The sequence below is a fragment of the Lotus japonicus genome, chromosome 5 (genome assembly GCF_012489685.1).
Source record: "Lotus japonicus ecotype B-129 chromosome 5, LjGifu_v1.2".
Lineage (NCBI taxonomy): Eukaryota > Viridiplantae > Streptophyta > Magnoliopsida > Fabales > Fabaceae > Lotus > Lotus japonicus.
In genome coordinates this window covers 66291830-66306783 of record NC_080045.1, presented here as the reverse complement: position 1 = coordinate 66306783, position 14954 = coordinate 66291830, and the positions used below count along the sequence as shown (strand labels likewise).

Sequence of the window (14954 nt, the reverse complement as noted above, 5' to 3'; positions counted from 1 at the left end):
AGAGTTGTTTGGTGTTTAAATTAAGTTTTCATCATGCAGAATCATTTTTTTTTAACATATCCGACGGTTATGAGACTAATCTCCGATGCAGAGTTCGGCTGCTTATTAATTGTGTTATACTTTTTTGGTCTACAATCTTCGACATAATTTACAAAAAGGTTTAACTTTTAAGTTTTTGTTTGTACAAAATCGGTGGTGTTTAAACGTATAAAACCAACAAAAAAAACTTATGTAACTCACACAATTGAAGATGACGGATTTATTTAAGAGAATAAAAGTAGAATAAGATAAAGAGTTGGATAAATGCATGACTCTTATCCTATCATGTGTTTGAGGTGAACAATATAACAATAGAAATGGTATAAACAGGGAAAAAAATATCAAATTTTTCTTTGAATAAAAAATAATGTTAACTAAGTGGTAGTAGGGTGATGATCATAATTAATTTTTTTATGAGTAAATTCAATACTTTCTATTTAAAAAAATCAATATTTTGACTATTAATCAATTAGATCACTTTTTAAATTAGTTTATGAGTAACTAAATTATTTTAACTTAGCAATAAAAATTATTAATTGATAAATAACAAAATTAGAATATTACTAAAAATTAATATTCTATATTGATCAATTAATATTATTATAAATTATATAAAATATAAATATTGAAATAATTTAATTTAGAGTTAGGTGCTAAAAACGAATAGAAAATTGTTATCCTATCTTGTGAAGATAACTCTATTCTAACTCTCCCCTCATGATAACTTTTACACATGATTGGATAATTGATAATATTGCGTTATTTTATATTGCTGGTGCAACAAACAACTAATTAAGACAGGATATGATTACATTATTCTATCATGTATGTATATCTTGTCCACCAAATCGATTCTAAGTGTAAAAAGAGTGAAGATGGTGGATTGAGTAGGTATGGTCCGATATTTTAAAATATGTATTCTTTGTAAATTATTATTTTGTCATCCACCAATTAATATAGAGAAATGTTGAAGTTATGGACTTTATTAACATGATTGTGAAAAGGCACATAAGAGACTAGGGGTGTAATTGAATTGATTTGAATTTAGGGTGTTTAAACGTCCGAACTAATTAGATAGGTTTAGTTTGAGTTTGTTCATATATTCTAAATTTTTACTTTTGGAACTGAACCAAAGCAACTCGGTCTCAATTGGTTTGGTTTGATTCTGGTGGTCGGATTCAAAATAAAATACTATTATTTTATATTAATGTGAAAAAATATAGAAACTCCATATAATCCAACATCTCAAGAGAAAAATATTCCATATAATCCAACATGAACAAATTAAGACTAGCATCTCCAAAACAAACATAAATGAGTAAATATAACGAAGCTCGAGCTCTTAGAAACCTGTTTGTGTCCCCTTCGCGCTCGAGATGTTGTGCTCTTGTGGAGGATACCTTTCATTGTCTCCGGGAGTGTCATCGCTCTCGTGAACTCTGGATGCGTCTTTAAGCTCTTGCTAGGAGTAATTTTTCCAACTTTAATTTAAAGGGTTGGATCTTGAGGTTAGCTCGAGGTTCCCTTAGCGTGTTGTGTCTTGGTGGCGTTGTGGAGCATTTGGAAAGAGAGGAACAATATGTGCATGGAAGAGGAGCCTTAAACTATGAATGAGGCTTGATGGAGGTTGTGTCACGAGCATGACGAGTTGAGGAGAAGCTTGGATGTCGGGGTTAGCATGGAGGATGGTGTGTTGTTGGGTGTGCGGCAATGACCTCCAAGGCAGGGGTTTATGAAGTGAATGTCGACGATAGTTATCAAGAGAACGAGCATAACATGAGGAGATGTAGTGTGATATAGGAAGGGAAGGGTAGTGGCGAGTGGGTTTCATAGGATTTGAGGATGGTGGCAATCCTCTCTTAGCTAAGGCAGTAGCGTTGATGGATGGATTACGACTTGCCTAGTCATTTGACTTTCAGAAACTCGCTTATGAGGTGGATTGTATATAGCTGATGCGTTTGGTGAACAATCTGGGTTGTCCTCATCTCTTGGCAAGGGGCTTTTTCTCGTCCACAATACTTGAACTCGAAACCTTGCATAAGGAGAATCAAATATGTATTACTTAAACCAACCACTCGGTAATATTTTTCTAGTGAGTTATTATAATAAGGAAAGAAGGTAATATTATTATTTAATAAAATCTGTAATAGCTAGTACCACGTCGGTGGACAGTTGAAGCTGGTACAACCCAACCCACAATAGTAATGCGAGACTGCGTTCCGCGTTCGTAACGGATTTACCTCAAATTTCGAGCTCACACTTCTTCTCACTTCACTTATCACTTCCATTTCCATTCCATTCCACTCATCATGCATCTGCATCATACATTCTCTCTCTCTCATTTACTCTCCTCACCGAACAAAATCAAATCAACACCACCGCATAACTTCCACAATGACGACGCCGTTCCGCTTCGACGCCGCTGACTCCGCCGCGGATATGTTGCCGGAGGCCAAAGTCCTCCATCTTCGCCGCACCCTAGCCGCTGCTCTCTTCTTCGCCGTCGTTTCTCTCTCTTGCTTAATCCTCTTCAGAGATGTTAATTCCTACCGATTCTTCTCCACCTTTCGTTCCTCCTATCCTCTGGCTGGTTTTCCAAGCATCTTTCCATCTGCATCCACCGATTCTAACGCGGTGAGTTCTGTTGCCTTGATTCTGCATTCGTTTGAATCGTTTCCTTATTTGTCGTTTGGAAAGTAATTTGGAACTCTAATTTCTATTTCTGTGAGTGTATCTGAACGTGTTTGTTTGTACTGCTCTTTGTATTCTTACTGCATTATCTTAAGTCTTAACGATTGAAATGCAGAGAGAATTTGGATATGCTCGACTTTTTCAATTTTTACAGTGTATTTTGTACATTGAGTGAAGAGACATCAGATATATGCGAAATTAGTATTTAGTACCAATGTCGATGATTTTGGACCGAAATCTGTGTTGTTAATTGAGTTTCCGTAGTTGATATAACGATATCTCCTCATGTTTCATGGCTCTGATTGAGTCCTTGTGATAGAAAGATCGGATTGAATTGGCATTATTGTTCCGATAGATGTTGGCCGAAGCATTACGGAGAAGGATTGAGGATGAGATGATTGTGACGATGATGATGCTTAGGGAAATGATCCTAGTTACTGTGGTTTCTTAGATGAAATTATGCGAATCAACCACAGTTAGGGACATTGATTAGTTTTTATCTTATTTTAGATATATTGCTGTGCATGTGCTTTTCATTTTGTTCATCCACTTTTAGTGTGTCGTGCTTTGTGCTTTGTAGCTCATTAGTGAAGATTATTGTTATTGTTGTTGGAAACAGACCTTGAAAGCGGACGGATGAACTAGCTTTTTTTTTGTTTCTGTTTTCATCATCTAGAAGACTTCATGATGTGCATTGATTGTTTGTTTTTTCCCTTAAGATTACAATGATATTAGTCATGCCAGTGAATTTGCATATTCTGTTAGTTAAGATATAGAAAGTTTATAGTCCTCCACGTAACATTTCAAGCTTTGTTCTTTGATTGAGCTTCCTGCCTTTAGAAAACAACTATGATTATAACATTTTAAATGACTTTTTGGACTTTCAGCATGTTGAATAGTTGGTAATTTGGAATGGTACAGTTTGTGGAGGAAATTCAGAATATCATGAAATGTACCTAATGGATAGTCTGATTTGTTCAAGTTCGGCAAAGCCATATTTTGCGTACTCACCACATCATACTTCTACTGCCGACACCATGTATATTAAAATACACAGCATTAGTATGTCAACTACTTATTTATGATTTACCTAGTTAGAAACACTGATATTAATCGATACTTTCCCAATATTAAATTCTTGTAACTGTAGACTATTCCCTGCCAGTAGTGACGGTGTTTTCATACTCAAGTCATTCTTTCGTTATGTCTTGACTTAAGTGGATCCAGCCATGAATATTTGTAATCATTAAATCCATTATTTTAATTAGTTTTGTAAGCATAACCATAACCATAACCTGTATGTTACCATTTTACCTAGAGAGTATCTTAATGCTGATATGCGCCCCACTCGGAAGGATTACTTATTCTATTTTTGCAGTTTATCTGTTCAATTTGCCTATGAAAAAGGTTATATTCATTATTATTTTTGTAATTGGCTCTACTGCAGACTAGCAATGAATATCCACTTGAAAAAATTTTGAATGATGCTGCTATGGAGGACAGGACTGTTATCTTGACCACATTAAATGAAGCATGGGCAGCTCCAAATTCAGTAATCGATCTATTCCTTCAGAGCTTTAGAATAGGAGATCGCACCAGTAGGCTTTTAAACCATTTGGTAATCATTGCATTGGACCAAAAAGCATTTGCACGCTGTCAGGTTATACATGCCCATTGCTTTTCTCTTGTTAGTGAAGAAACTGACTTTCATAAAGAAGCATACTTTATGACTCCTAGCTACTTGATGATGATGTGGAGACGGATTGATTTCCTACGATCTGTTCTAGAGATGGGATACAATTTTGTATTCACGGTAAGTTTATTTTCCCCCCATTGCTTACCTCTTCAAGCTCAGAAGGATTAACTTGTGTAAAGCCTTAGTACTGTGATGTTTATTTTTTTGTGATGGATTTTCCTTGATACAATTTGGAGTAAGCCATATCCCCCCCCCACATTTTGATAAAGAAATGTAAAAGTTGTTAGTTGAAGAGTAGTGAACAAAGTGGAAGCTCTTTTTCCTAGTCAATTATCACGAGGAAAATATTATTCCTTAGTTACAGCCATTGAATATACCATTCTCCCCTCCAGACCTTCTTAGTTTGTCTCATTTCCAGAAATCAGTGGAGACACAGTAAGCATTGACTGTTTGCTGAACCTAATGACCTATCTAACTTTTGATTTCTGAATTACGGTAGAATTGATGTAACGATAGAACCAACCTTTTGCAAATGTCCTATAAATTTACCCAATAACTGTCCACTTGTAGGATCGACCATTCCAGTATACAGTTTCATTGCAGCTAACTTGATGGCTATGCATTTTACCGTTGCTGTTATTGCTATATCTTCCGATATTTTTTTATTTAAATAAAAAGGGGAAATCAAAAGAAGACTTACAAAATTATTAGATGCTAGATACATTTCTATGTTGTCTTACTCTTAATTAGATACTTACTTTGGTGTTCCTCTCTTCTAGGATGCCGACATTATGTGGTTCAGGGACCCATTTCCTCGGTTTCATCTTGATGCAGATTTCCAAATAGCCTGTGATCATTTCACAGGTCGCTTCGATGATGTAGAGAACAGACCGAATGGAGGGTTCAACTTTGTAAAGTCTAATAATAGGTCAATAGAGTTCTACAAATTCTGGTACTCTTCACGAGAAACCTATCCTGGATATCATGATCAAGATGTTCTTAACTTTATCAAGGTTCATCCTTTCATTACTGATATTGGACTGAAGATGAGATTTTTGGATACAGCTAATTTTGGTGGGCTTTGTGAACCAAGTAGGGATTTCAACCAGGTCTGTACGATGCATGCAAATTGTTGCTTTGGAATGAACAGCAAGCTTCACGATCTTGGAATAATGCTTCAGGATTGGAAACATTATTTGTCCTTGCCTCCAAGTTTGAAGAAGTTGTCGGTTCTTTCCTGGAGAGTTCCCCAGAACTGCAGGTTTGCCATATACTCAAGCCTTTCTATCCATAATTTAACATTGCTGTTTGTTTATACCATTCTTGATTACTTTTCATTTCTTTAATTTGTTCTTACTGGGGTCAAATTTCTCCTCAGCCTTGATTCTCTCAGGCACCATGGTTCACCAGAGAAAAGTGCTCAAGATTAAGGTTTTTATTGCATGTCACATTTCTCTCACATAAATGTGGAAGTTCAACGACGTCTAGGATGAAAGGTTAGATATAGGTTTGAATAGGAAAACCAATTTTTCTAAACCAACATTTGCAGAAAGAATCTTCCCCCAACAAAAGTACACTTAGGCAATATGAAAGATGTAATATGCTGAACAATTTATTGATTTGAACTGTTTACTAAAAAAAATATTTTTTGTAAGATTATGTTGTGTGTCTTTGTTGAACTATTTTTCGATCCTCAACACCCATGCTGTCTTCCTCTTCCAATTAAGGAGTACAGAAACAGAGAAACCCAATCGGTCTCTAATTGAAAAGCATTTTTTATATATTCACCATCACCGTCTTACAAATTTGACACGTTAACTAACCTTCAAAAACAACAAAATGACTTGTAATACAAAACTAATGAACAAAAGGTTTACAAATGCATAACAAGCAGGAAGAATATTCTGCAAGCCTAATCTTTTGTCTTATAATTGTCCACAAAACTAACCCATTATAGAAGAGTTTGACATTGCAAGCTCCTTGCAAACTTGCTCCATGGTAGGGCGAGAACGTGGGCTTTCAGTGAAGCAAGCAATAACTATCCTTGCCATTGATACCACCTCCTTAAAAACACAATGTATAGGATGAGGGGGACGTACGTCCAACTTATCTATAAAAGATATGACTTCAAGTGTTGAGCCTGCAACGTTGAGTGAGGATATAAAATCACCGGGATGCTTTCCAAAAAGTATTTCCAATGCTAATACTCCAAAACTGTACACATCACATTTCGGATTTACTTCCATCGTGTAAGCTAGTTCTGTAGCAAACCAAAAGAGTATAATGTATTAAATAGGATTCCAAAAACAAACATGCGGATAATTATAAAGTAGTTATGTTTGCACATAGCCACTAAAGAAAAATTACAAAATCATGATATCTTTCATTAGAATAAAGAAAAGGAATTGACCTGGAGCAGCATATCCAAATGTGCCTGCAAATGAGGTCCAATTTGCTGAATTAGGATTAAGAAGCTTAGCTGTTCCGAAGTCTGAGACATGAGCCACATATTCTAAATCCAAAAGAATATTCTTGCTGGATATGTCGCGATGAACAATTGGAGGTGAGCAATCATGATGCATATAGCGTAAAGCATTAGCTACATCCTTAATGACATTCATCCTCATATTCCAATCAAATGCAGTTGCTTGATAATCATCTCTTAGAATCTTGTCAACACTACCCTTCTCCAAGAACTCATAAACTAAAAATGAGTGTAGTGAATGTGAACAAAAGCCATATAACTTCACAATGTTACGATGTCGGATATCCGTCAAAGCTTGGATCTCACTTGAAAAAGCTTTTAGATTAGACATTTCACCATATGGTAAAGAATGAAGTTTCTTCACAGCCACAACTAGACCATTGGACAATTCTGCTTTGTAAACACATCCATGTACTCCTTCCCCAATGAGATGTTTGCTGTCAAAATCTTCTGTGGCTTCAATAATGTTCTCATACACCATTATTCCATCAAAACTCCATATAGCAAATAGATTTTGAGCTTGTAATTCTGCAGAATCGTTCGTTTTGGCACTTGAAGTGTAGTAGAGATAATATGAGACGCCATAAACAAAAAGTGCTAGTATTACAGTGCCCAAAGTAATGGGTAAAACTACCAACAAGATTTTGTTATGAGATTTGCCACTTGATGTTGAGCAAGGCTCCAAGGTAGATGTGTTACCACACAAGCCTTTGTTATTTCTGAATGCATCATACGGAGCTTTTTGGAAGGTTGGAATGCTTGGAACTAGGCCTTCTAATTGGTTATATGATATATCAATAGTTGTCAAACTAAACATCTCGCCAAAGCTTGAGGGAATTACTCCCGAAAGATTATTATGAGAGAGATTCAATGTTTCTAACAATTTCAGTTGTGAAAGCACAGGTGGTATGACACCGCCCACAAAATTCCCACTAAGATCAAGACTTTGAAGAACCTTTATTTGGCCAAACTCAACAGGTATACTTCCCTCAAACTTATTTTGACTCAAATTCAAATACGATAGCTTTGGCAGCCTTCCAAGTTGTGCTGGCATGAAGTCACCTAAATTATTTGCTGCAACATCCAAGGTATCTAGTTCCTGCAACGATGTCAGTTGAATGGGAATATTTCCTGAAAGATGATTATCACTTATCGAGAGTTTGATCAACAACTTCAAGTTGCCTAGGTCTTTTGGAATTTTTCCTGACAAATGGTTCGAGGACAAGTTAAGAACTTGTAAATTGGTTGCCTCACCCAGCTCTGGTGGTACACTACCTGATAAATTATTGTGGGAGACTTTAAGGACTGTGAGGTTATTACACTTTCCCCAGTTTGGTGAAAGGTGGCCATATAAATTGTTTTCACTCAATTCAAAGTAGTTCAAACTTGGATATACACCAAAAGCATCTGTTATGTTCCCAATTAGCTGGTTTTGTTCAAGCCTAACTCTTATAAGGCTCGAGCAATTCTTCAGGCTCCTTGGAACAGGGCCCGAGAACTGGTTATTGCTAGCACTGAAGTTTTCCAACTTACCACCGACACAAATGTTGTGAGGTAAATGGCCTGTGAAATTATTGTCACCTAACTGCAAACTTTCCAAATTGGTAAGCATGTTCATCTCTATTGGAAGGTTTCCACTAAGTGCATTTGAGTATAAAGCTAATATCTTGAGCTTTATTAAATTTCCGATGGTGGAAGGAACTGACCCATATAGTTTATTTTCACCAAGCTCGACCTCTTCCAAATTGACCAAGTTACCTATGGAAGGTAGAATTGGACCGGTGAGTTCATTTGAGTATAAGTGTAATCCTCTTAGCATTGTCCAGTTTTTGATGGTGGAAGGAATTGGTCCAGAGAGTTTATTTACACTAAGCCCGAGATCTTCCAAATTGACCAAGTTTCCTATGGAAGGTGGAATTAGACAAGTGAGTTGATTCATGAATAAATATAATAACTTGACTTTTGTCCAGTTTCCGATGGTGGAAGGGATTGTCCCAGATAGTTTATTTTCACTAAGGTCAATTGAATCCAAATTGACCAAGTTACCTATGGCAGGTGGAATTGGACCACTGAGCTGATTTGTGTATAAGTATAATAACTTAACCTTTGTCAAGTTTCCGATGGTGGGAGGAATTGACCCAGAGAGTTGATTTTCACTAAGGTCAATTGAATCCAAATTGACCAAGTTACCTATGGCAGGTGGAATTGGACCACTGAGCTGATTTGTGTATAAGTATAATAACTTAACCTTTGTCAAGTTTCCGATGGTGGGAGGAATTGACCCAGAGAGTTGATTTTCACTAAGGGCAATAGAATCCAAATTGACCAAGTTACCTATGGAAGACGGAATAGCACCGGTGAGCTTATTTGAGAATAAATCTAATTCCTTGAACTCTGTCAAATTTCCAATGCTGGAAGGAATTGGTCCAGAGAGATCATTTTGACCGAGATAAAGATACGAGAGTTTGGAAAGGTTGCCAATGCTGGAAGGAATGATACCAGAGAGGTAGTTAGCTGACAAATCAAGAGTTTCCAGGTTGGACATCAACCCAAGTTGGCGAGGAATAACTCCATACAAGGAGTTGATGCTTAGATCTATGCTGTAGAGTTTTGGAAATGATGACAAGTTGAGGCTTTGAAGTGTACCTTTGAGTCCAACACTTGTAAGATTCAGCATGGAGATAGATTTGGACGACTCACATTGAATTCCCAGCCAATTACATGGACTAGTACTGTTACTTGTCCATGAAAAGAGCTGGCTTTGGTTGTCAAGGCTGGCTTTCCACCTTAAGAGAGCACCTGCCTCCTGATTACCTGCAGTGATGACCATTAATGCAAAGGCATAGAAGAGCATTAATGGTAGAAGAAGCTTCATTGGATCGATGATATGTATGTTAATGGGAGATGTACTTAATTATATAGGCTAGTGATCCATCGACCATCGTCAAGAAAGTAGTAGTAGTAGTATATTGGTATTAATTAATTACGAGATCTGTGGTGGCAATAATGTATTCATTGATTCAGTCTTGTCTCATGCTACACGCATGAATTCTTGATTTTTCTTTGTGTAGTGGGAGTTTGGTCAAGCTAAGGGGCTTTCTTTGTTCTTCGCATGCATGTGGACGACGTCGCGTGTCTCTACCTTATTGGGTACCTTCCCTACGTATTTCATATGCTACAGTGAGTCATTCTTAATTTCATTTTTTTAGTGGCAGTTTAGTCGACGACATCTATCATCTAGTATCATTTTTCCTAGCATGCACCTTCCCTGAGTATTCATTAACCTTCATGTCCATTTAGTCAACCATTTTCCCAAATAATTAAAGTAATACTCCTACTACATATTTGTCCCAAAAAGTATTAAATTATTAATTAATGTTTTTTTAAGTAATGTCCTTGTGTGAACAATAAATGTGAGAAAATAAAATACTTCATCCGTTCCTATTTATCTGTCCAGGAAAAGAAGGTTCACACAAATTAAAGAAAGCAATTAATTGTGTTGATTTTCATAAAAGTATTATTTATTTTCCTATATTATCATTTAGAATGTATTTTATCTTTCTTCATTTATTGCTTATGTAAGGGCATTTCTTGGAAAAACATTATTTAATGCTCTCTTGAAACTCTAAGTGGACAGTTATATAGGAACAAAAAAATTTCTTCAAAATGAACAGTTAATAAGGAACGGAGGGAGTACATTTTAAAGGATAAGAAAGCGAATAATAATTTTCTAAAATTAACAAAATTAAAAAACTTGTTTGTTTTTAAATAATTTTCAATTTCAATTTTTAAAACTAAAAATTAAAAACAGTTAAAATATGTTTTCTGTTTCAGTTTTTATTCTTCAAATTATAATTTTTAAAATGTTTAAAAACATATCATTCAAATAGTTTTTTTCTTGAAAAACAGTTTTTAAAAGAGAAAAATGATGATGCACCGACGGTGTAAAGTTTTTGTACACCCAACAAATCAGATTTCAAGGATGTGCCACGTTAATTAATGAAATTAAATAAAAAGAGAGATATTCTCATATCCTTGAAATCTGATTGGTTGACGGTGTAAAAAACATTTACACCGTCGGTGCATAGTAATTAAAATATTTTTAAAAACGGTGTCCATCTTATTATTAAAGTTGAACTAATTAATAATAACTCAAAAGAGAGACTTGGAATGATGCGTGTTAATGAGAGATATGGCAATCACTTATATATAGCCAAGAAATAGTGTACTCAAGATAGGACTAGGAGGCTAAAGCCATTCATGCACTTGTGTCTTTCAAGCTATAGTTGATTAGTTCGTTCGTATCATTCATGATATTTGACTCATTCTTGATTTTTTTAGTCAAAGGATATTATCTATCTATCTATCCATCACTCACTTTTCTTAGCAGTTGGAGGTTGTGTGAGCCTTCCCTACATATTTATAACGATGTCTAGACTAGATTTATGGAAGGAAGAATGAGTGGATGGAGGTGCTTCAACATTAATGAAAGTGGGGACTAAATGGATTCTACTTGCTGCATCCACCATTGTGCACTTGTTGAAAAGTTTGTGTTTTCGCTAGACCGATACTAGCTACAAGGTAAAACTCAAAAAACATAAATTGTTAAAAGTGTTTTTCACTTTGTAAGTGTCATGACCCACTCTAGGTTCATGACCGGCGCACAGACTAGCAACCATCATACCCTCAACTAGCCTGGCAAGCCTAAAGACAAAACCACACTATGGACACTTAAAATTAAAGTATCAGGTTTTACAGAAATTTCGACAGAGTTTCCTTTGTATTTCCAACATCATCATCATCAAAATGATAAATACCTGTCATAACATACATCTAGATATCCAATAACCAGATATAAAATCATAACAAAATAACCCCCATCATAGGGTTTCAAGAGTACGAGCCCAACAAAGTGCTAACGTAGTGAGTTTAATAATTACAACTCAAAGTAAGCAAACGACTCTCTATCCCTATGGCTGCATCATACTGGAGTCGACAAAAAGAACATACTAGCCACCGCACAATGGAGGCATACCAAAACAAGTGACGACTCCTGGGTAACTCAGCAATCCCAGAAATCCGCTACACTACTGCTTGTGAATCTAAAAAAAATGGAAATAATAAAGGGGTAAGTCGCAATGACTTAGTGAGGCATAATAAATAAAGTGCGCGGAAAGGAGAAGCACTTAAGGCACGACCATAAAAATCAGATCTTAGGCATACCATATATATAAGAAACTTTAAATCAATATTCTCGTGGACGCCTTTATGTTTCTGAAAACTCCACACACTTTCACACAAGCTTTTAATCCAAAAATAAAATAATAAAACTGGGAAGTAACTTCAACTTTCATCATTCAACACAATCACCTTCATGAACTATATGCATATAGGCCGCATTGTCTCTTCGTTGCGACAAACGGTGTGCTACTATAAAGCAGGAATTTGCATAGTCACATTATCTCTTCGTTGTGACGAACGGTATTATACTATGACATAAAGTGCATAGGTCGCATTATCTCTTCGTTGCGACGAACGGTACATATGTCGCATTATCTCTTCGTCCTCTTCGTTGCGACGAACGGTAAATATGTCGCATTATCTCTTCGTTGCGACGAACGGCTTCCCGAAATAGAACTTATCACATAATTTTCAAACATAAGATTTGATAGAATATAGTTTTAGGTTCAGCTCAAATACAAAAATATAGGTATGTATATATATCATGTACTAACTTTTCAAATCTCCTTCAGTGTCATCTTCCTTCTCATGCGTTTAATTTCTAAACTCTCACATAACAGTCTAGCACTTTCGTGAATCTTCTATCATCTCTACTAAGCGTGAAACTTAAGCATCATAACACATAGAGTCAAAAAGAAAGTCACGAATGATCAAAAGTCCAAGAGTTAAATATGGAGAGAAAAAAAAAAAACAACTTAAAATTCAGTTTAAGCACTAACTATTTCATATGCTTCTAATATGGAATAAAACTCATGGACATAAGATATAATATATATAGAGCTTGAACTGAAAATATAGTTTTGTGCTTCTCCCTGAAGGTATGAAAAACGGTAGAAAGGGGGGGTTTGAATAACGTTTTCAGTACAAAAACTACCACCTTAAAGATTTTAACAAATCTTTTCGAGAACTAAGTGCAAAAGATAGAGATAGAAAAGCACACAAGGATTTTATCCTGGTTCACTTGATAAATCACTCAAGCTACTCCAGTCCACCCGTTAAGGTGATTTCTTCCTTCTTAGAATGAAGGCAATCCACTAATCAGGTAAGAGTTACAACTGCACTTGAAACCTACAAGTGACTAACAATTACACTGACTTAGCTCACACTAAGATTCACTCTCTTAGTCTTCTCTAGGATCCGATCAACCTTGATCTCCTAAAGGAAAATCAAACAACTGTTTGAGGTTGGTGTTTACAAGGGTTTGCTTCTGAATAAGCTGAGTGTAAACTAAAATAAATTACAAGATAAAAGAAAGCTTAGAATATGTCTTGCGCGTGTGTATTGCTTCTTGTATATTTTTTTCTTCTTCTTGTAGCCGCTTCTTTCAATCTTCAGCCTCTATATATACTCCAAGGATTAGGGTTGAGCGTTGCATGGAAATGCTACCGTTGGAGGGCAGTTCTGGAAAATCCAGCTTCTGCTGTGGCTGAGAACGTTAGGTAGGTCGTCAGGAAGGTACACTTGCTTTTGTACTTGGATAGCGACTTGACCTTTTAACCTAGGAGACTTCTGATCAGAGGAATGCTTCGTATTGGAACTTGTGAAGCAGGTTGATCAGAGTCAGAGGGAAAGCACAGATCCTCTGACCATTGTATCTTCTGATTCTGAACTCAGAGGGAAGAACATGGCCTTCAGAGTTTCTTGCTTCTGGACTTCAGAGTTTCCACTATTCAGCTTCTGGATCTTCAGAGTCTTCTACACCATCGGAACATCTGAACCTTCAGTGTTTCTTGGTTGTCAGAACTTCTGGATCATCAGAGCTTCTAGCGACTGAGTCCTCATCAGAGTTTGTATAACTTCAGATCTTCTGAAGCTTTTCCACTGTTCATACTGAACATGGTGAATGCGAAAGCGTTGCTTGGGTTACCCTTTATACACAGTGCTTCTGATTTGTGTGAAATTGAGTCAGGGTCAGAGCCTGTAAATAGCACACTCAGAAAAACACGTTAGAGTACCACAATTGTTCATATCAAAAGGTTAACTTGTAATCATCAAAACATAGAGTTGTACTACTAGATCAAAACTTGATCTTACACTCCCATGAAAACTAAATGTAAAAACTTGCCACTTTATAAACTATACACTCACAACGATGAAGAGCAAGCTCAAATCCCTTCCGTGCCTTCCGCTGGAACAAGAGAGACGCCACCTTGTGAATCTAAGCATCAATAATGGGTAGCCAAGAGATTAGATAAAACCCTCAATTTATGAGACTTGGGGTTTTTGAAGAAACTAATGAAAATAAAACAAACACTTGATTTCCTACTATGCTATGATAATACCCACTGCTAATTCATGCTATAAAAACAGATTTCTTAATCTTTGAGTTGAAAATTTTACCTCAATGAGTTCTAAATAGCACTACCCAAGAGATGAGAAGAGTCTCAAATACCCACTTTCACAGTTTCAAATACTGTGAGTAAGAGCTTGAGTGAAGAGTGAATAAATGATGGAGGAAATATGGAATGAAAATGGAGAGTGAAATCAAAGTGGGAGGAAGGTGCTGGAATAAGAAATTGAGGAACAGAGGATGGAGTCCACCTTTTCTTTTTCTTTCTTTTCTTTTCGACAGTGAGAAGAAATGTGTATTTTACCCACATGCTATTTCCTTCTCAATATAAGCTGTCTTTCATTCTTTCTCTTTTTATTAATATATTTTTTTTTAACTTACTAATACTACTAATACGGTGCGTTTCAGTAAGTGTTATTCCTTTTCCCAAAATTGGTAACCATGAGACTAATCCTTCATGATTTGATATCACTTTAAGTGAGTAAGTATTTTCCAACAAACTACTATTCTTT

At 36.1% G+C, this 14954-nt stretch overlaps 2 protein-coding genes and 1 long non-coding RNA gene across 3 annotated transcripts; 1 reads left to right on the top strand and 2 right to left on the bottom strand.

The window, feature by feature from the left end:
- The first annotated feature begins 2222 nt into the window (after nt 1-2222).
- LOC130717416 (uncharacterized protein At4g15970-like) lies at nt 2223-6085 on the top strand. The gene is made up of 4 exons (XM_057567632.1): nt 2223-2673; nt 4178-4543; nt 5206-5687; nt 5805-6085. The coding sequence occupies exons 1-4, from the start codon at nt 2434-2436 to the stop codon at nt 5854-5856; spliced, it is 1140 nt and encodes a 379-aa protein (XP_057423615.1). The 5' UTR covers nt 2223-2433; the 3' UTR covers nt 5857-6085.
- Nucleotides 6086-6183: 98 nt separating this feature from the next.
- Nucleotides 6184-10159, bottom strand: LOC130717413 (probable leucine-rich repeat receptor-like protein kinase At1g35710). The gene is made up of 2 exons (XM_057567631.1): nt 6837-10159; nt 6184-6686 (listed from the first exon to the last, which is right to left on the bottom strand). Exons 1-2 carry the CDS (start codon nt 9784-9786, stop codon nt 6370-6372), a joined length of 3267 nt encoding a protein of 1088 aa, XP_057423614.1. The 5' UTR covers nt 9787-10159; the 3' UTR covers nt 6184-6369.
- A 1524-nt stretch (nt 10160-11683) lies between these two features.
- Nucleotides 11684-14768, bottom strand: LOC130717421 (uncharacterized). Its single transcript, XR_009012314.1, has 3 exons — nt 14493-14768; nt 14241-14310; nt 11684-12013 (listed from the first exon to the last, which is right to left on the bottom strand). It is a non-coding gene; the product is annotated as an uncharacterized LOC130717421 (long non-coding RNA).
- Nucleotides 14769-14954: the final 186 nt, after the last annotated feature.

Bases quoted from the DNA above. Each gene is read 5' to 3' on its own strand.
- LOC130717416 (XM_057567632.1), top strand. From the start codon at position 2,434: ATGACGACGCCGTTCCGCTTCGACGCCGCTGACTCCGCCGCGGATATG. The intron at 2,674-4,177 runs GTGAGTTCTGTT...GCTCTACTGCAG, and splicing joins CATCCACCGATTCTAACGCG to ACTAGCAATGAATATCCACT. The intron at 5,688-5,804 runs GTTTGCCATATA...ATTTCTCCTCAG, and splicing joins AGAGTTCCCCAGAACTGCAG to CCTTGATTCTCTCAGGCACC.
- LOC130717413 (XM_057567631.1), bottom strand. From the start codon at position 9,786: ATGAAGCTTCTTCTACCATTAATGCTCTTCTATGCCTTTGCATTAATG. The intron at 6,687-6,836 runs GTCAATTCCTTT...GGTTTGCTACAG, and splicing joins ATTTGGATATGCTGCTCCAG to AACTAGCTTACACGATGGAA.